A 22,460-nucleotide genomic window follows, 5' to 3' on the forward strand; every position below is an offset into this window, starting at 1 on the left:
ATGGGAAGTACTTGACGAGGGCTGGACCACGTTTGTATAAGATGTGGGAGCAGGCCTGGACGGAAGAGAGACATCGACATGAAAGTCCTGCAAAAAGGTAGAGGGTTTGGTAGGTCGTGTTCCACGGCGGGGTGGAGTTGGCGAGGCTGTTTGTGGTGTGGATGGAGAAGGTAGGGTTAGGGTTAGAGTGGCTGGGGACGGGGAAGACGCATGGATATCTGAGGGTCGAGAAGGTGGGGAAGGTGAAGGTAGGGTGTCTGAGGGTGGGATATCTGAGGGTGTGGAGTTTGATAGTGGGGAGTTAATGGGAGAAAGTGTAGAGTCATGGTCGGGGGAGTCGTGTGGCGTATGAGATAAAGCAAGAAAAGAGTCCATATCAAATTGTGACAAGGAGTTGGTTAGAGTGGAGTACTATGGATTAGCAACGGAAATGTCTGAGTGATAAGGAAATTGTTCTTTAAAAAAATCACGTCTCGTGAGACAAAAACTTTGTTGAGTTGAAGGTCGAATAATCGATAGCCTTTTTTACCATATGGATAGCAGCGATGAGCATAAAGATTAAATTTTGAAGGTTTATGTGCGTGAGTGGAAGCAAAACACAAACAACCAAACCCTCGTAAGTGTGAGTAAGTAGGTGCTTTCTGGAACAACTTTTCATAAGGTGTCTTTCCTTGAAGAAGGGGTGTGGGTGTGCGATTAATAAGATAGGTTGAAGCAAGTATGGCGTCCCCCCAAAAAACGTTTTGGCATGTTGGCTTGAAAGATGAGGGCTCTGGCAACATTTAATAAATGTCGATGCTTACATTCAGCAACACCTTTTTTTATGGTGTGTTGACACAATTAGTTTGATGAATGATACCTTGTTTGGCATTAAAATTGTCAAGTTTAAATTTGGGACCATTGTCGCTTCAAATCATTTTAACCTTGGTCGTGAATTGGGTTTCGACCAAATGGACAAATTGTAGAATGAGCTGTTGTATGTCAGATTTGTGTTTCATCAAATAAATCATGTGCTTCTGGTGTAATCATCAACAATAGTGAGAAAGTATTTTGCACTCGAAATAAAAGGAACATGATACCCCTCCCCCCCCCCCCCCCCCAAGATATCAACATGTATCAATTCAAAACATGATTTAGTGGATATGAAACTCAATGAAAATGGTGCTCTTGTTTGCTTGGCCAATGGGCAAATGACACATTTATTAGAATCACAAGATTTCTGTTGGAAAAAAGGAAATAACATGGAAACAGTTTGTGATGGATGTCCTAGGCGTTGATGCTAAAGATGATGGTTGGATGTTTGAATGGTGTTACATGTTCCTTTCTTTGGTGGATCAAGATAGTATAGTCCCTCTCGTTTAATTCCTGTCCCAATCATCTTCTCCGAGCGTAGGTCTTGTATAACACAAAATTGTTTTAGGAAGATGGTAATATAGAGGGAATTATGTGCGAGCTTGCTAATGGATATCAAATTTAATTTGAAAAATGGGACACACAAAACATTATCAAGCACAAGGTTGGGAAAGAAGACAACTTGTCCAATGTGGGTGACCGTGGCAAGAGAACTAGTGGGTAGTTTAACAGTATGGTTTGTAATAGGTCTTGACGTCATGAGACAATGAGGGCTGCAAACAATGTGGTTCGTTGCACCACTATCCAAGATCCAAACATTTTTTTATGCCATTATGCATGAAAAGCTTTACTTGAAAGTTCTTCATTATTCGAGGAATTACCAACTTGATTTGCAAAGGAGAATCTGTTAAGGAAGATCTGTTTTTGTTCAACATTGCGAGTATCTGCTTGCAATCTTCCTGGAAAAAGGAAAGTTTGGCATCCCGTCCTTTTTGTCGTGCATGGCAACTTGGTTGCCCTTGGAAGTGGATGAGTGGCTTTGTTCAGTTTCAGCAGCCGTTTTGCTTTTGTGGCAATATTCGAAGGAATGACCTTTCCACCCATAAAAAGTGCACTTGAGATGAGCACAGCAGTTTTTGGTGCTATGATTTATCTTGTTACATTTTCCACAGCGAAGACCACCATCTTCTGGTTCAGTTTCTCCGCCACCATTCTTCACAGCAAAAACTGCCGCTTCAGGTTGGAAAGTATGCTTTCCACTTGAGACTTCTGCCTGTCTCTCATGGCGAAGAACAAGAAAGTAGGCCTTGTTCACTGTAGGTAAAGGCTCAAGAAGAAGGGTATTACTACGAACAATGGAATAAGAATCATTTAAACCCATGAGAAATTTCATTGTTTTCTGGGTTTCAACATAAGAGATGATTTCCTTCTTCGTATCACAACTACATGCAGGAATAGAACATAACACGTCACGTTCGTCCCACAAGTTTTTTAATTTGGTGAAATATGTACTCACTGTCATGTTGCCTTGCACATAGTCATGAATCTCGTTTTCTATGTGAAACAATTGAACAATATTCACATGAGAAAACCTTTCTTGCAAATCAAGCCACATCTGCCTTGCATCCTTGCAATTGATGACGCTACTTGAGATTTCTTTTGACATGGATCCTAAGAGCCATGTCTTAACCATATTATTGCATCGATTCCATTGCTGCAATTCTTCATGTTCATCTTCACTTGACTTCTTGATTGTCCCATCAACAAGCCCTAATATGTTCTTGACCGTTAAGGCCATGGTCATGGATTGAACCCATGTACTATAATTGTCTTCCACCAATGGCTCCGGCACAAGGACTGCACCAGGTTGGTCCAAATGGTGGAGATAAAGTGGATGATTAGGACTCTCCCACTTTGGATGCGAAGTCATGCATGAAGAGGTTGACTTCATGTCTGCGCTATCACCCATGGCTATGTTTTGCTAGGGTTGTTTTGGTGTCTGTGTGTTTGCTTTTTATTTTCCCAGATATCAATCACTCTGGTACCATCATAAGAAGCATAGAATGGGATTATGATTTTCGATATATCATTCAACAACTAGGTTTACAACTTTATAAAATGATACAGTCAATAGGATCCTAAACTATCGCCTATAAACAAGGCTTGATCAGAAACTAAACAAGGAAGTAAATAACTACAATATCAATTTACAATATTGACTAATTAATAGAGATATCTTCCTTAACAGTTTCCTTTCATGAAGCATTGTAAAATAACGCTGAAAATAAACAGTTTTGATCATCATACAATATTGTATAATGAAAAAATAATAAAGAAATTAATGACTGATAAAGAAAAGTACAAATGATAGGTAGGTCGAATACCCTAATTATAGATTGGGTTTACATTTAAATCGTGCGTGAGAGTGTTGGAGACTTTAGATTAAAGACTGGGCTCTAGGAGTGAGTCATCTGCCTTACGTTGGACATTGATTCCTTGATTGCCTCATAATACACGTGTTATTTAGAGAAGATCATACGACCTTCATGCAGATCATATATAATTAGGAATTTAGGGTTTATGATTACATTTGGCTTTACAACTAGGGGACAAGTGTCTGGACACTCAAACCCTCAAGTGTAAGTACATATTCCTTGGTACTTTTTACTAGGAATTTAGGTTTAGGGTTGTGACCAGTCCGGTTTGTGATTGCATTTGGCCTACCTAGTGGACAGGTAGCACGATTTTGGTCCTATTATTTTCGACCATATCCAAATCTGATTACATGAAAATTATTTTATCAGCCGTTTAGGAGTTCATGAGTTGACCAGCCTAACTCTCAACAATTCTTCACCATAATTTGGTCCTTTTGTGTCTTCTGCCTCCACGATCAACAGCATGGGACATAAATATCTGCCGTATGCATCGTTCTGTAGACATAAATATTTGCCTTATGCATTGTTCTTTAGACATAAAAATATTTGCCTTCTGCATCGTTCCTTAATCACTGCGTGAGGGGACAACACGTATCCTGATGACAAAAGTCCAGATCTGACAGCCCATCTTGCTCATAGAGTATCAGATTTTAGTTCTAACGGAAATATCAATAGCTTACTTTACAATTATATCTACGAATATTAAGATTTAATATTGTTTTAGTTAATTAGGAACGACAATGATATAAATATGTAAAAACATTTAAGATTTGGAGCTGAAGGTAGGAACCTTGACCCCATAACTTAGGGTTTGCGACTGAAATTTAAAGGTTTTGGTACTCAAGCATAACAACACTTTTTTACAGCTCTGGTTGTTTTACCGGGGCTTTGGTTCGTCGCTTTTATCATATTTCAAACCCATTGACAATGGAGTCTGTTTGAAAAGAACTCTCTCCTGTTGATTCAAGCAGTGACTTCGAATGCACGAGATGCTTCCCCTCCAAGTCTCATTACTCAGGACATAAAAATTTGGCTTCGTTCTCTTGATGGTGTGCGAACCTCACATGTCCGACATTATGCCGATTCAATTGCTCACAGAGTAACTAATGTTTTGTGTTTGATTCGATTGAACAATGGTTTGAGGAGCTTACAGATATTATCCGGCTATGATCCATGATGTCCTCTTAGATGATTGTATGACTTTTTTAGTTTGAATAAAATCGCTATCGTTTCTCTTAGATATTTTTTTTAAAATTCTTTTAAAACAAAAGACTCACCACCAAAATGCTCTTGCAAAACCCTAGCTACTATTGGTCACTTTTTGAGTAGTGACCACATTGCAAGATATTTTTCAGGGAAATGATAATTTAATGAGGGAGATCCAATAAAATAAATGGGTTTATGATTCGGCTTTAGGGTTGAATCTTAATCAGACGAAAATTACGTTATTCTTTATGTCACCCGTTAAAGATAATGCATGATTCATGAGGCGTGGTAGCTACCTTCCGTTTCTATCATCTTCCACCATGTTCTTATGTATGGTATGAAAATTTAGACCTTAGTCATTTAGTTGCAATCAACTAACTAGACGAATACAGTATCGTTGACCGTAAAATGAATTATCTCACTGTTAATAAAAAGTTCAACAATTTTCTATTTTATTGATTTTTTCATGAAGCATTGTAGAATAACGTTGAAAGTAAACAGTTTTGACTATCATGCAACATTGCTTTCAACATTCCTAGTAAAAAGAAAGTACATGACCGATAAAGAAAAGTACAAATGATAGGTAGGTCGAATACCCTAATTATGGATTGGGTTTACATTTCAATCGTGCGTGGGAATGTTAGAGACTTTGGACTAAAATTGCGTTCTAGGAGTGAGTCATCTGCATTACGTTGGACATTGTTTCCTTGACTCATAATACACGTGTTTCTTAGAGAAGATCATGCAAATCACATATAATTAGGAATTTAGGGTTGTGGTTACATTTGGCTTTACAAATTGGGGACAATTGCCTCAAATTTAAGTACGTGGTACTAGTACTTACTAGGAATTTAGGTCCTAGGAGTGAATCATCTGCCTTACGTTGGGCATTGTTTCCTTGATTGCCTCATAATACACGTGTTACTTAGAGAAGATCATAGGAAGATCATGCAAATCATACATAATTAGGAATTTAGGGTTGCGATTACATTTGGCTTTACAAGTAGGGGACAATTGTCTCTAAAGTACGCGGCTTGGTACTTTACTAGGAATTTAGGTTCTAGGAGTGAATCATCTGCCTTACGTTGGACATTGTTTCCTTGATTCCCTCATAATACACGTGTTACTTAGAGAGGATCAAAGGAAGATCATGCAAATGATATATAATTAGGATTTTAGGGTTGTGATTACATTTGGCTTTACAACTATGGAACAAGTGTCAAGACACTCAAAGGCCTCAAATGTAATCACACGGTACTTGGTACTTTTTACTAGGAATTTAGGTTTGGGGTTTTGACCAGTCTGGTTGTGATCGCATTTGACCTGCCTAGAGGACGGGTGGCACGATTTTGGTCCTAATATTTTTGTACCGTATCCAAATCTGATCACATGAAACTTATTTTATCAGCCATTTAGGAGTTCATGAGTTGACCAGCCTAACTCTCAACACTTTTTCATCATAATTTGGTCTTTCGTGTCTTCTGTCTCCTCGATCAACAGCATTGGGCATAAATATCTGGCTTATGCATCGTTCTTTGATCAGTGCGTGTTGAGAGACAACACGCATATTCTGATGACAAAAGTCTAGCTCTGAAAGCCCATCTTGCTTATAGAGTATCAGTTTTTAGTTTTTACAGAAATATCATTAAGTTTATATCGATGAATTTAAGATATTAGTATTGATTTAGTTATGTAGGAACGAAAATGATATAAATATGTAACAGAACTGTCAAGATTTGGACCTCAACGTTGGATCCTGGACCCCATAAATTAGGTTTTGCGACGGAAACTTAAAGGTGTTGGTATTCAAGCATAACAAAACTTTTTTAGAGACAGCTCTGGTGGTTTTACCGGGGCTTTGGTCTGTTGATTTTATCATATCTCCAACCCGGTGACAGTGGAGTTTCTTGCAGTTAGGGAGGGTGTTCGTCGTGCTATGGAGCTTAACTTTTCTCATGTTCTCTTTGAAAGTGACTCTCTTCCTCTTGATTCAAGCAGTGACTTCGAATGCACGAGATGCTTCCCTTCTAAGTCTTATTACTGAGGACATCAAAATGTGGCTTCATTCTCTAGAATAACGTTAAAGTAATTTTTTGTGACTATTATGCAACATTGCCGACGTAACACGAAGGTCACAGGGGATACCAACATAAGTCCTTGAACAAGTTCTGAAATTCACTATAGTTATTAGAAAACCGAAAGGTTTGTTTGATTATTGATGAAAGATGTGATTACATTGAAGCCAACTGCTTAAATAGCTTAATCACAACTCCTTGAGGAAACTCAAGGGCCTTAAGGAAATGACCGACATTAAAACGACATTAATCGGACGATAAACGAGAAGTTCGTTTTTTATTAAAGAATTTAAAATGCAGTTTGGAAGCCTAAACGACCTCAAATAATCAAAATCCATTGTATGTCATGGTAAAGGCATGTGTTTGAACAGTGGCGTCCTTCTCTTTCAATCACTAAGCCAAATGTTCTGCATCAATTGCATAATGAAAAGATAATAATGAAAGTACGTCACTGATAGAGAAAATTAAGTATAAATGATAGGTAGATCGAATACCCTAATTATGGATTGGGATTACATTTCAATCGTGAATGGAGTGTTGGAGACTTTAGACTAAAGATAGGGTTCTAGGAGTGCATCATCTCCCTTACGTTGGGCATTGTTTCCTCTATTGCCTCATCATAATATACGTGTTACTTCGAAAAGATCATAGGAAGATCATGCAAATGATATATAATTAGGAGTCTAGGGTTGTTATTACATTTGGCTTTACAAGTAGGGGACAAGTGTCAAGAGAATCAAAGCGTTAAATATAGGCGTGTGCTATCCACACACCCCTTTTTACTTCTCACACACCCCTTATTAATTTATGTCCATTGATCTTCTTCAATTCATCCGATCCGACGGCCGAAAACAAAAAAAGTGTGAGAGAAGTAAAAAGGGGTGTGTGGATATCACACCCTTAAATATAAGTACGCGGTAATTAGTACATTTTTATTAGGAATTTAGGTTTAGGGTTTGACGGAAAGGGATCCTCTCCGGATCCCTTCCTCCTAATCTATCAAGTTCGGGGATCCGGACCATTGAAATTTGATCCAACGGCTACAAACAGGGGTCCACTTTAAAAATTATAATAACGTTAGCCGTTGGATCAAATTTCAACGGTTCAGATCTCCGGACTTGGTGAATTAGGAAGAAGGGATCCAGAGAGGATCCCTTTCCGGGTGTGACCATTCTAGCTATTACATTTGGCCTACCTATAGTGGGCAGGTGGCACGATTTTGGTCCTAATATTTTCGTAGCATCCAAATCTGATTACATTAAACCTGTCATTCGTATTGTGTTTCTCGTGTTCGTATCGTTTTCGTGACATACTTGATATCTTAACATGTCGTGTCGTGTAACACCCGTTAAAGTAAATGGGTAATATGACTCAACCCGAAATTAACCCGTTAATATTATTAAGTACTATGACCCGACCCGTTACCCTTTTAAAAAATATATTTTAAATCAATAAATAATGAAAATGAAAAATATAATTTGACCCAAAAAATGAAAAACATAATACTAAATTTGTATATGTATATCACACTGTCATGTAAATATCACTTCAAAACATTTAAAAAAAAACATTTGTCTTTCAAGTATTGCATACCCCAAAATAAGAGTATAATGAAAAAACATTAGTACATTACTACAAAATACCAAAGGTTCAAGGATATGCAAAATAAATGGAGTTACGTTTCAAGGTTGAGGATCCAATCCCGAGTATTTATATATGCTTTCACATTTTTCAGACTTGTACATTAATAAATATGAATTTTATTTATTTTGAACTCCCTTAAATATACTATTCATGAGGTTTTGTATGATTCTAAACATTCAAACGGCAATGTACCCATCCTCAAAGTGTAGAGGATGCGATCACAAGCGTTTGCCTATTTTTTCCACATTTTTTGTACTTGTAAATTAATTATTATAATTTTTGAATGTGTTTGGTATTTTTACTTTTAATGTGTTTTATAATTTTTTAATCTCACCCTTTGCTATAGTATACTATAAAAATAAATAAATAAATAAATAAAACTTAAATATAATAATGCAATATATAATATACATATATACTATGCCTATTGTATTTTATAGTAAGATTTTTTTATTAGTTTAAAAAATTAAAATCATCAAAATAACATTTTTCTTAACGTGTTGAAATGGGTTACTCGTGTGTCAATCTCGTGTGAACCTGTTAAGAACCCCTTATTGACGGGTTCTCATCGTGTGATCCGATAACGATCCGATTAATTGTCGTCTCGATCCGAAATCTATTATTTTTGTGTCGCTTACGTGTTGTGTTAACGAATCATGTAAGATTACATGAAACTTTATCAGCCATTTGGGAGTTCATGAGTGCCTCTCAACACTTTTTCATCATAATTTGGTATTTTGTCTTCTGCGTCCTCGATTAACAAAATGGGACATAAATATCTGCCTTATATATGGATCGTTCTTAATTTAATCACTACATGTTGAGACAACACGTATTCTGATGACAAAATTCTAGCTCTAAAAGCTCATCTTGCTCATAGAGTATTAGATCTTACGGAAATATCAATAGTTTAATTTACAGTTAAATCGACGAATATTAAGATAATATTGATTTAGTTAATTATTAGGAACGAAAATGATATAAATATGTAAAAAACTATTAAGGTTTGGACCTCAACGTAGGATCCTGGACCCCATAACTTAGGGTTTTCGACTGAAATTTAAAGGTTTTGGCACTCAAGCATAACAATTTTTTTTAGAGACAGCTCTGGTGGTTGACCTGGGCTTTGGTCCATCGATTTTATCATTTTTCCAACCCGGTGACAGTGGAGTCTCTTTGAAAGTAACTCTTTCCTCTTGATGCAAGCAGTGACATAGAATGCACGAGATGCTTCCCCTCTAAGTCTCATTACTGAGGACATCAAAATGTGGGTTCATTCTCTTGATGGTACGCAGGTTTCACATGTCCGATTTTCAGCTAATTTAGTTGCTTATAGATTAGTTAAATTTGCTTTGTATTTTGATTCGATTGAATATTAGTATGAGGAGCCCTCGGATATTATCCATGATTCCCTCTTAGATGATTGTATGACTTTTTGAGTTTGAATAAAATCACTATCGTTTCTCTTGAAAAAAAAAAGAAGAAGATGTAAACTTCAAAAAAAAAAAAAAAAAAAAATCTTTTAGGATAGTACTATTCACACACCTATTTTCACTTCCTACACACTCATGTTAATTTTTTACCATCGATCTTCTTCAATTCATTAGATCCAACAACTAAAAATTAAGAAGGTGTGTGAGAAGTAAAAATTGATGTGTGGATAGCACTATATCCTTCTTTTAAAGCAAAATACTCGCCACCCAACAAACTCATGCAAAACCCTTGTTACTATTGTTCACTTTTTGTGTAGTGTGTTGAAACCATGGATTTAAATATCGATATTATCGGCGAAATATCGCCGATAATATCGATTTTTCGGGTAATGGATATTTAAACTGGTTTCCGTGTGGTTTTCGTCCAAATATCGCGATATTTATCGATATTATCGATAATATCGCGATATTTTGGAAATATCGAGAAATTTCGTTGAACGGTGCAATCGGACTCCGATATCGGACGCCGGAGAAGAACGCCGGAGATGGTGTGCCTGTTCCCGAGCCCATTTCGTCCCAAAAACCTTGCAAAAACACGAATTTTAACTTAAATTTCACATATAAGCTTCAAATTTCACGCATGCATCAACGATTCAACATATGTGATATCCGTTTAGGGCTTAGGGTTTCAAATTGAAACTTTCAATGGAATCTCACCTGAAATATCGATGACTGGGCCAACTCCTTGCTCAGCGGCGCACCACCAGAGACGACTGAGCCAAGTTCGACTTCGGCAGACCCACGATCAACGGCAGCGAAGGATCGAGAGAGTGGGAGAAGGGGGAGATCTGTGTGTGTGTGGGTCGAATGGAGAAGGGGGAGAAGAGAGGTCAGGCCTCAGAGAAGAAGAGAGAAAGATCGAGGGCCTCAGAGAAGAAGAGAGAAGGATCGAGAAGGGGGAGATCTGTGTGTGTGTGGGTCGAAAGGAGAAGGGGGAGAAGAGAGGTCATGCGCCTCAGAGAAGAAGAGAGAATGATCGAGGGCATCAGAGAAGAAGAGAGAAGGATGGAGAAGGGGGAGATCTGTGTGTGGGTGTGGGTCGAATGGAGAAGGGGGAGAAGAGAGGTCCGGCGCCTCAGACTCAGAGAAGAAGAGAGAAAGATCGAGAATGAGAGAGAGAGAGAGAGAGAGCCGTATGCGTGTGTGATATGTGTGCATGTGTTGTGTGCGTGTGTGATGGCATGTCTTTGTGTGTGTGTGCCTCTGTGGTTGAGTGACCCATCTGACTCACCTCATGAATTATTCAATCACTTTTTACAATTGTAGACAATGGACAACGAATAATAGCATGTCTGTGTGTGTGCCTCTGTGGTTGATTGACCCCATCTGACTCACCTCACTAATTTTTCAATCACTTTAATAATGAAACCGTGTATCACTGTGAGTCTGTGATATGCTTTCACAGGCAAAACCATGTTCCACTCTCTGTTATATACTTATATTCCCTCAGAGCATGTGCAAAACCTTATGAGAGTTGGAGTATCAGAGGCATTCCCTCATAGCAATTTCGTTTCTTCTTCTTCCCTTACCATTTTCAAAGTCATTCCAGATCCATTCCAAAGCTTGAACACAAAGGGTTCCATATTTAAGGTAAGTTTACAAACTTATATTTATATTATTGTAATTTATACAACAACAAATAAATTTGTATGGACTCGTATGTTAATTTTTTTAAGTAATTAATACTTGCATGTTAATTTTTGTAGGTAATTAAGTAATGTTAACAATTACATGTTAATTTTTTTTAAGTAATTAAGTAATGTTGTATAATTATTCCCTAGGATTATTTTAATATGTTTAATGTTATTTATTATTTTATTTCCCTTACCATTTTCAAAGCCATTCCAGATCCATTCCAAAGCTTGAACACAAAGAGTTCCATATTTAAGGTAAGTTTACAAACTTATATTTATATTATTGTAATTTATACAACAACAAATAAATTTGTGTGGACTCGTATGTTAATTTTTTTAAGTAATTAATACTTGCATGTTAATTTTTGTAAGTAGTTAAGTAATGTTAACAATTACTTGTTAATTTTTGTAAGTAATTAAGTAATGTTGTATAATTATTCCCTAGGATAATTTTAATATGTTTAATGTTATTTATTATTTTATTAATATTAGGTTTTATTATCAAATAGGATTATTATTCATTAATATTAGGTTTTTTTATTATCAAATTGGATTATTATTCATTAAATTAGATTATTATAAAATTGGATTATTATTCATTAAATTGGATTATTCATTAAATTGGCTTATTATCAAATTGGACTATTCATTAAAGCCCACTCAATGTACTCTCCAAACTTGACCTTAGGCCCAATTCTCAAACATAACCACACTTGGGTTGGGTTGGGTTGAACTGACACACCCCGATCCGGAGGATCCAGGTGTGCTGGCCGTCACATGGGCGTGACGTAACCATAAGCACGACACGGAAGCGTAACAACAACATAAATCAACAGAAATTCAAACCAAACTCAAACATAACCACATACGGACATAACCGGACGAGTTTACAAGTAAACACATAAGTTCAGAGCATAGGTTATCTGCAGTCAAGTAGGACTAAAATAAGAATACATCACCCTCAGGTGAGTCCTACATGTCCAAAATCTGTCAGAAAGCCGGAAAGGACCTCGTGAGCCAACCACCGCTAAACTAGAACCTGGAGGGGCGCAAAACAAAATGAGTGGGTCAGTAAAACAAATTAGTTTTCCAAACAGTTCATTAAAACAATTATATCCCCTCGCCGTAAAAACCTGTATACTTTCCCAGAATATATAACCATATAAAATCTCAACATTTAAATCTCAAATCTTTAACATTTTCAAGAAAACATGCCATGACATAAATCAAAATATAAATCAGGTGAAATAAGGAATCAATCGGAGACCCTGCAGTTGGTCCTATACGATTAATTCAATAGCTCAAATCCCACTAAGCCGGAGTCACCCCAGTGACCTGTACGGCCCTACTCTGCACATCACTCGGAACTACGTAAGGTAGTCTATACGATGAAAGGTGTAAAAATACGCTCTAGTGCTTCTCTCATCATATCATCAGCGCGCATACTAATGTCACCCACTAGTCGGAATCACGCCTAGTGATCTGTACGACTAGCATGTCGGAACCCTCACATGGTATGTACGACATCCACCTACTTGGATCCAAGGCGAGCGTGCGGTGTGGTGAATAATATAAGCACTAACACCTAGGGTGCAGATTACGAGCTCAAATTATATCGATATCAACCAATTCAATGCATAATGAACTCACCTGACTTACCTTTGCCTCCACAGCACCATGCAATATGTATGCATCATATATCAATCATATAATTCATAACCAATTCATGATTTTCAAATAGTTCTAGGCATGGCATGTTCAAAACATATTTTCATATAAAACATTTTTCTGGGAAAAACAGTAGTATATAGGTAATACGAAAACAAAACTGCCCACTCACTGATAAGTCGACGGGTCGTAACCCCCGTGGCGTCCCTGGATGCGGTCGTCCTCGGGATACGTCTCACCTATATGCGAAACAACTATAAAAACGTTAATTTTAAGCATATCACCAATATTTCGAAATAACTTCTCATACGATGCTCAATTTTTGTATATGAATATACCACATCGACCTACTCGACGTCACGAGCGTCGAGAAATTTTCAGAAAAATTTTTGGAAGCCCCACGCGCCCCCACGCGCCACACGTGGCACGGGTCCACGCGTTGGCCACGCGCAGCACGTGCAGCGCACGTGTCATCCCTTCCAAAGGCTCGCCGGACTGGTTTTCCGACGGCCGGACTCCGGCCGATTTTCAAACCCACTGTTCTCCTTCGTTTTTCACCCATTTTCTTCGTATTTTATACCAAATTGAAGCCCTAAGAGTGTACTATCACGTTGGACTAGTTTTAGGGCCTAAAAACTACGAAATCTCACCTTGCAAAAACCAAGGATTTCGGCCAAACTTGAAACCTACGATCCCGACGTCCAAATCTCTCCAACGAACGTCTCCGAGCTTCCTTAGGACCTCCTAAAGCTCACCACAAGCTTGAAATCTCCTGAAACACAACATTTTACGTTCGCATGAACAGTACCTAAAAAATGGAGGTTCGGGATCTACGTGAAATCGAAGGTTTCACTTCCTAAAACTAGCACCAATGAACTCAGGACGTCAAAACGATGAAGATACATACCTTATTTGCCTCGATCCGTTGAGTTTTGGAGGATTTTGGGTGTGTGCCGTACAATGGGTGTGTGTGCGTGAGTTCGTGAGGGAGAGGGAGAGACAGGGAAGGCACGGGGGAAGGAGAGGGAAGGAGAGGTCTTGTGTGGTCCAGATTAACCCACACCCTCCAATTCATCCTAGCCATACATAACAAAAATCCATCTTTCAAAATATTTTCTAATACCCTTGCACAAAATTTGAACTAATAAAGTCTCACACACAAGTACCTTAGTAACGTCAAGGGCAATCTCGTCATTACATATTCCCGTCAAAAGCACTTCTGGGACGGGCTGCGACATGAACCAAAAGGTCCAAAACTTAGGAAAAAAAAAAACGAATTATTCATTTTTATTCATTAATATTAGGTTTTTTTTATTATCAAATTGGATTATTCATTAATATTAGGTTTTTTTTATTATCAAATATGATTATTCATTAAATTGGATTATTATTAAAGTGGATTATTATTAAATTGGATTATTATCAAAAAGGAATATTATTCATCACTATGTTTTATATTAGGATTATTTTCATGAAACATAATTATCATAATTTATAGTAGGATTATTTATATTAGGATTATTATCAAAAAGGAATATTATTCATCATTTATATTAGGATTATTTTTTTTATCAAATTGGATTATTATTCATTAATATTAGGTTTTATTATTCCATATTATTTTTTTAATTACTTAAATTTTTACAATCATTTTCTTTACTTCATATTGTATTCTTCTGTAGAATAACTTTATTATTTAGGTTCTCTTAAAAAACTTTATTATTTAATTCTTTTGTCTAATTTTCATGAAAAATAAATGTAGGTACGTTTAAGATGTCTAGTGGAGCTAGTAAACGTGATCCAGCTTGGGAACATGGCGACCCAATGGACGGAAACAAACATGGCACAATTTGCAAATATTGTGGTCGGGTAATGAAGAGTGGTGGAGTGACACGACTTAAGTACCATCTTAGTGGATTAGATCCAGCAAAAAATGTCCAACGATGCGATAGTGTCCCCCCAGAAGTGAAGACATTCATCAGCACATTATTAAAAAATAAAAAACAGCAGAAGGAAAAGATGACACAAGGAATGGAAAATATTTGAGCTGGGCTACGGGGAGAAGTCTATGGCCAAGCGGTTGACAGTGATGATGATGACGATGAGGACGAATGTGATGATGACATGGGACCTGAAGAACGACGCAGTTTGAAACAAGCATTACGTGCCTCCAAACAGTCAGCATGGGAAAGAGAACACCTTCATAAAATTCCTAATAGGGGACAAGGTTCCGGGACAAGTGGTGGTGCACAAATGAGACGGGGAGGCAGTCTTAGAGAATCACAACCAACACCACCAATAGCCCCAAGTTTATATAAGTCATCCAACGCACGTCAAAAGAGTGTTTGGAGTTATTTCAAGGGAGGTAATGTGAAGGAGGGAATGGGGCGTCTAATTAGCAAGTTCTTTATCTATGAAAATGTCCCTGCTGCGAAGGCATCATCACATCATTTCAAAAATATGGTAGTGGGATGTCAACAGGCCGGTGTTGGAGTACAACCTCCCACTCCCTATGAGATAAGAAACAAATATTTGGATATGGAGTATAAAGACATTGGCGAGTATGTTAACAAGTTGAGGTCAAAGTGGGAAACTAATGGTTGCATAATCATGTGTGACGGATGGACCGGCCCGACCAGATTATCTATCATCAACTTCATGGTATACTCCAAGGGAAAGACAATTTTTTTGAAGTCTGTTGATGCTTCAGACCATATAAAGAATTACAAGTATATTTACAAATTATTGAGGGATGTAATCATGGAGGTGGGAGAGCATAATGTTGTCCAAGTCGTGACCGACAACGGTTCTGCATTTGTCAAAGCTGGAAAAAAGTTAATGAAGCATCATAATGTGTTTTGGACATCATGTGCAGCACATTGTATTGATCTTATGTTTGAGGCAATGGGGAAGAGAGAGAATGTTGCTACTGTGGTCAAAAGAGCTAGAACGATCACAAATTATATTTACAATCACGGTTGGTTGTTGGCAAAGATGCGTGAATTTTGCAGAGGAGAAATTATTCGTCCAGCTACCACTCGATTCGCCACCAACTATATTGCATTAAACAGCCTACTCAAGAAGAAAGCAGGGTTGAAGCAACTATTCACTAGTGACGATTGGGCCAACCACAATTTCAGCCGCTCAAATACAGGTCGTATGGTGGAAAGTATAGTGTTTGATCATGCTTTTTGGAGTCAAACAGAACATGTGTGTCAAGTGTTTGAACCTCTTTACAAAGTTTTACGGATCGTTAACACAGAAGTGTATCCTACTATGGGGGCAGTATATGAGTTGATGCGTGTAGTGAAGGATGAATTGGAAAGAAAACATGGTGCAAGGTGGGTCGTAAAAATAATTGAAGACCGATGGTATAAAACATTATACCACGATTTGCATGCAGCAGGTATAAATTATGTCATAATTTGCAATTCATTTCTTTAGTTGCATAAGTATTATTTATCTTATTAGAGTATGTGTTTCTTTGAACAGCATATTATTTGAATCCCCGATACCAATACAGACCCGGTGTTGGAGATGATGGTAACCTTATACGTGCTGTACATAATGTATACTCTAAATTAGACCCTGCATCACCAGCAGTTGGCCAATTTGGAAATGAGGTACACAATTACTTAAATTATAATAATTACTTTGTTGGATTAAACTAACACAATTTATTGTATTCAGCTAACATGGTTTAAAGATGCAAGAAGAACATTTGGAGAACCAACATCAGTTGCTGCTCGAACAAATATGTCTCCTAGTGAGTATAAACATATTTCACTATAAGTTTATAATAGAATTTGTTGGAGTTATTAGGCTTATCAACATTATTTTTCATTGTAGCTGAATGGTGGATCATGTATGGGACCGATGCACCAACTGTGAGAAAGTTAGCAATAAAAGTATTATCACAAACAGCTTCCTCATCTGCTTGTGAAAGAAATTGGAGCACATTTGCACTCATACACACAAAGCAAAGAAATAAGTTGGCTCATAGTAGCTTGGAAAAATTAGTTTATTGCTACTACAACATGAAGCTTCAAATTCGAGATAAGGAAGCAGAAATCGATCATGTCGACCGTGGTGACCCACTAGATGTGTTTGATATTGTTGGTGAAGATGATGATACGGAGGGTAACCAACTTTTTCAATGGATTAGACCTCTTCATTTAGATGATGATGAAGGCAACCCAGCTCCCAGAGTTGTTGAAGAAGCACGTAATGAAGGGATAAATGTAGAAAGAGTATTAGAGGAGGAGGTGGGATCTAGCAGCGCTGACTCTTTCGAAGAACTTTTGCACCCAAGACCAAGCAACACTGGAATTCCACCTTTTTCCAATCCTACACAACCACAACATCGTGCTGATACTAATGATAGCTCTAGTACAAGATCAGGAGACTCACCTACCACCGGAGGTGGGAATGATGAAGGACATAGTGGAGCTGGAGGTAGTGGAGCTGGAGGTAGTGGTGGTGGATATGGAAACTATTATGGACCACCACCTCCCGGATATATGAGCCCCTTCACTGGTGAGGCAAACTTCACGCATGCAACACAGGATGATGACCATGGCAGTAGGCGGGCAGGACCAGGAATTGGTGCCATAGGGAAGGACCATACTCGCAGAGAAAAAGGCAAAGGGATTTTGTCAAGTCAAGAAGATGACTCGTTATCTAGAACTTCAGACTCTGTTGGATTGGGAAGTAGTAACTATGGTTATACTCATAACCAACCATTTCCCTACCCTTCATATCCCATTCCTGTTGGGATGGAATCGAGCGACTCATGGAAACAATCCTAGCCTCAATCTTCAAATGATTTTTCTTATGGACAACCTCAACCAATCTCGGATCCATATGGGTGGCATATTAACAATTACATGCAAAACTATTTTGGGGATTTATCATTTGATAACTACTCTTCACAATACACTCATTCTACACATAAAGATGATGAAGATAGTGACAAATTTGAACCTCATAGGAACTCTATGTGGTACTAAAGTGTAAAATATTGTACTAATTCATTATATATAAATGATTATGGTGTGTTTAGACTTCTTTCATTAATTACTACATATTTTCTACACTCATAATGTTTGTCAGATCGCTATATAATCAACTTGATAATGTTAAATCCATCATGCAATGCATTTCCTTCCAATTTTTTGTGATAAACTAATAGATAATTGACTAAATAAACATCCTACAAAGTTTCAATAAAAATTTCCAAGTTTTTCTTACAATTTCCGTGGTTTCCATGTAATTTTTATCGATATCGATATTTTACCGATATTTCCATCGATATTTCCCTGTTTTCGGACTACCGATATTTCCGATATCACCGATATTTTCTTCCTTGGTTGAAACCAATTGTCCCACATCGGACAAAGGGAAGGAGAAAGAGTACTTTAAATAGAATTATCCCACTCTAACTAACACCGAGGCCTTTTGTGATAAAACCCTACACCTGAGGATTGTGCAGGTGGTTAAGTGGGGACAGTATCGGTGTTGTTAGAGTGGGCCATCGGCCCGTCGACCTGAAAATTTCCACATGGTATCAGAGCCAGGGGATGGGTTCGTACTGCCGCACGATTGGGTGAGTCCCAACATGGCTCCACGTGGTTGTCGATGTGTGGAATTTCACGTGTGACCCATAAATGGGGCCTCACGTGCGGGGAGTGTTGAAATCAATTATTCCACATCGGACAGAGGGAAGGAGAAAGAGTACTTTATATAGAATTATCCCCGCACATCACTCACGACTCACCCCTCCAAACCATCAAGAACCTAAGTTCATTCTCTTCAACAATCAATTTTGTTGAACTGATACAAAGTTTTGAAGAATGAATGACCAAGAAGTCACTTGGAGAAACCCAAAAGCGGTTACGCAAACAATTTTTTAGATTGAATTGTGATTTTCCGTTATTGACAAACTAAAGATTTGAGAATAGGGTGGGTCTAGTCTCTAGTTGGAGTCCTCCTGCAGCTCCCTTCTGTAAGGTAAACGTCGATGCGAGCTGGTCCAAGTTGGCCAAATCTGGTTTTGTTGGGGTTGTAGTGAGGAACGAAGTGGGGGAGTTCGTTGCAGCTGCGAGATTTGCTATTGCTGCTTCGTGTGCTGCCCTGGCGGAGGCTTATGCACTGCTTCGTGGTTGTGAGGTGGGATCCTCTTTGGGTCTTTCATCTGTGATTTTTGAATCTGACTCCTTAGAATCCATTTCTTGCCTCACGGGTTCGATGGAGGATGGTTCCTGGGAGGCTTTTCCAACTTTGGTGAGAGTCAAGGAGATGGGGAAGACTTTTCAGAACTGTCGCTGGTCTTGGGTTCCAAGATCAGCCAATGTTGCGGCGGACTCTCTTGCGTCAATTAACAACCAGGAGATGTGTGATGTTGTCTGGGTCGATCGACCCCCATCTTCTTGGGTACATGTTCTAAACAATGATGGCTTGTCGTGTCCTCATTAATTTGTTTTGACTGGGTAGGGGGCGACGCTTGCTTGTTGCAGCGTCTTCTTTATTGTAACCCTCTGCTTTGGTTTCTGTTGGTTTGTTTTAGATTGCCTCGCTGTAGGCTTTTGTGTTCGTTCTGGCATCTTTGCCTTGGTTTTCAATCCCAGTTTCTACCAAAAAAAAAAACTAAAGATTTGAGAATTGCTCGGAAAACTAAGAGTAAATTGTAGCAATGATTCGTCAACTTTAACCCAATTTGAGCAATGATCTCTTAACTTTAACCAAATTGGTGTAATGATCCGTCCAACATAACTCATTTTGACAAAATTCTGATGAAGTTGACGAAAATGATCATAGCTACATGTTTTGATGAGTTGAGGGATCCCAATTGTCGCAATGATCCTTCCAATACAATTTATTTTGACAAAATTCTAACGAAGTTGGCGAAAAAGACCATAACTACACATTTTTATGAGATGAGGGACCAATGGTAATGAATTTTTAATTGAGGGACCATTGCTCTAATTTGATTAAAGTTGAGAGACCATTGCTACAATTTACTCGAAAACTAACACCGAATGCGTATACAAATGGCTCGGCAAATCAATTAGAGAGTTTTGCCAAGTCCACTGAACATCCCAAGGAATGTTCGGCCAACCAGAGGGAACATTGGGCCTTGACGAGCTCAAGTGATACTCGGTTATCTGCTGCATTTTGTTATTACCCTTTCGGATCATTGCTTTGTAGAACCAGCTGGAGCACTTTAGTGCAAGCAATCCTCAACTCTACAAAGCCTTTCAATACAGAGAGTTGTTTTTTAACTATGCTATGAAGTTGAGTATTTTTTCGTTTGAATTGTGGGGTGCAAAAACAGAATTACTGGTTCAGATTTATTTGGGTGGGTAATTTGTAAACTGCAGCACTTTTTATTGGAAACTTTGATAAGTGACTTGAGTATAATTTTAGTCAAGGATATTTTTTGAGATGCATGCCTACAGAGAATCGAAGTTGCATTCTCTTCATCAGCACTCAGCAGTTCCATTCCACGGTACCAACTACCAAGTAGTATCAATACTATTTGAATTTCAACATATGCTAAAATAATCGTAATTAACTCCATGTGTATATCTTGAAGCTCATTTTATATAAGTTAGCAAACAAAACTCTTTATCCATAATGATAAACTCCTCTTAGCTACCACATATCAGAACAAAATTTCATCACAAAAGTAACATAACAATACGATAAACTTCGACAACCAAAAAAAAAAAAAAAAAGGAACAACCAAAGGGAGAAAAACCAAATTAAACTCCTAAACCTTAAATAATCTCAACTTGAACTCCATCCCTTCTCTTGATAGCTCTAATATTACTTCTTTTCTCAGTTTGCTTCTTCATTTAAGTATTTATTCAAATCACGTTTTGGGACTTTCTTAGGATCAACTCCATCTTGAGGAGGTCAATACTTTTTTGGAGCTGGCGGGCATGACACATCTTCTAGTCGCATTAATATAATCTACTTTTCTTTAGTTGTTGGGGTTGAAATCTTGATAACTGAAACAAACTAACACAAGGCCAGTTGAAGACGTCTAAAGGCAAGTACTCACGTAAACTTAAAGGTAAGTGTGTTTAGAATAGAAAGACATATAATTATACTACCGTGTTGCAGGTTAATTTCCTTTCCTAAAAACAAAGGAACTCCCCAATAGGCTAAGAAACATTAACCCTAGAAAGAAAGGGAGAGAAGCTAAGCAATATACCTTTTTTTGCTTTCCCGGTGCAGGAAGGAGAAGAAGGCAGGCGTGTCATTACTATTACAAACTGGAAATTCAATATAATTTGGATGTACTAATCGGACTTGTAAGGATAGCTGGCTTGAAGATAAAACTCTCGTTTATTGTTGTCGCAAAGTAACATACGAACTTTTATTTATGAAAGGAAAAACTCTGCACCCCTTCCACCTCTAGAGGTGGCAACCAGTGCAGATAGAGCAGCTATGGAGTTCCTCCATTTGAGTAGAGTCCCTCAATCTTCTGACGCTCAAATGATGATCTCTCCTCTGCTGGCGAAGATGAGCCATCTGAGATGCATGGTGCTTGCAAAGTCGATGAGAGTGCATAAACTAATTGAGGAATAGGATTCCAAAGTTGCAATTGTTGTTTGTTGGAGTTCAGTTTCAAAGGATTGTAGTTTTGTTTTCCTTGTAGAAATATTATATAATTCACCCTTTTAACTTTAAGCATATTAGCAAATGCTTCAGTTAACGTAAATACATGCTCCACCCCAAGCACATGTATAGTATTTTCTTGGATCAAATGGTAGACAACATTCATAATAAGTCCAAATGGACACAGCCTTAAAAAGGACCGATATACAGAGAGAAGACCGCCGTTAATGCAAACAAAACATATGTATAATATAAGCCCAACATTGAAGAATTCATCTTCAGTAAAAAGGAAAAATCATAATAAAATCATGCCATTTTTATCTTGTATAGATTTTCAACCATTTTCCACTAGAATTTATCAACAAGTAACACAATAGTATGTTCAAGGGAATTTTAAAATTCCTTTGCAATTTCGTCCTAGTTCACTTCACCATCTGGACGAAAACAAAAAAGGAGAAAGAACAAAATTATATACATCAAAGTTGAACGAACTTCCATGAAATTCTGGCTAAGATTGGCGGATCAGTTGCTTATCACCTAAAGAGTCCTCCCGACTCCTGAGTCCAAAATCAACCCCTTTAGTGAAAGATTTGAAACCTATTATCAGTTGTTTATCATCGTGTGATCCGATTAGTTGTCGTGTCGATCCGAAACCTATTATTTTCGTGTCGTTACGTGTTGTGTTAACGAATCGTGTAAGATTACATGAAACTTTATCAGCCATTTAGGAGTTCATGAGTGCCTCTCAACACTTTTTCATCATAATTTGGTATTTTGTCTTCTGCGTCCTCGATTAACAAAATGGGACATAAATATCTGCCTTATATA

At 37.8% G+C, this 22,460-nt stretch overlaps 2 protein-coding genes and 1 long non-coding RNA gene across 3 annotated transcripts; 1 reads left to right on the forward strand and 2 right to left on the reverse strand.

Moving 5' to 3' along the window:
- Positions 1 to 1,780: 1,780 nt before the first annotated feature.
- Positions 1,781 to 2,821, reverse strand: LOC103448952 (uncharacterized). The gene has a single exon (XM_008388212.2). It carries the CDS (start codon positions 2,819 to 2,821, stop codon positions 1,781 to 1,783), a length of 1,041 nt encoding a protein of 346 aa, XP_008386434.2.
- Positions 2,822 to 10,114: 7,293 nt separating this feature from the next.
- Positions 10,115 to 10,608, reverse strand: LOC139189252 (uncharacterized). The gene is made up of 2 exons (XR_011572966.1): positions 10,363 to 10,608; positions 10,115 to 10,229 (listed from the first exon to the last, which is right to left on the reverse strand). It is a non-coding gene; the product is annotated as an uncharacterized lncRNA (long non-coding RNA).
- A 4,460-nt stretch (positions 10,609 to 15,068) lies between these two features.
- Positions 15,069 to 19,587, forward strand: LOC103413362 (uncharacterized). Its single transcript, XM_070808534.1, has 6 exons — positions 15,069 to 16,413; positions 16,500 to 16,630; positions 16,698 to 16,773; positions 16,857 to 17,682; positions 18,956 to 19,439; positions 19,573 to 19,587. The coding sequence occupies exons 1-6, from the start codon at positions 15,132 to 15,134 to the stop codon at positions 19,585 to 19,587; spliced, it is 2,814 nt and encodes a 937-aa protein (XP_070664635.1). The 5' UTR covers positions 15,069 to 15,131.
- Positions 19,588 to 22,460: the final 2,873 nt, after the last annotated feature.

Source organism: Malus domestica, chromosome 11 (genome assembly GCF_042453785.1).
Source record: "Malus domestica chromosome 11, GDT2T_hap1".
NCBI lineage: Eukaryota > Viridiplantae > Streptophyta > Magnoliopsida > Rosales > Rosaceae > Malus > Malus domestica.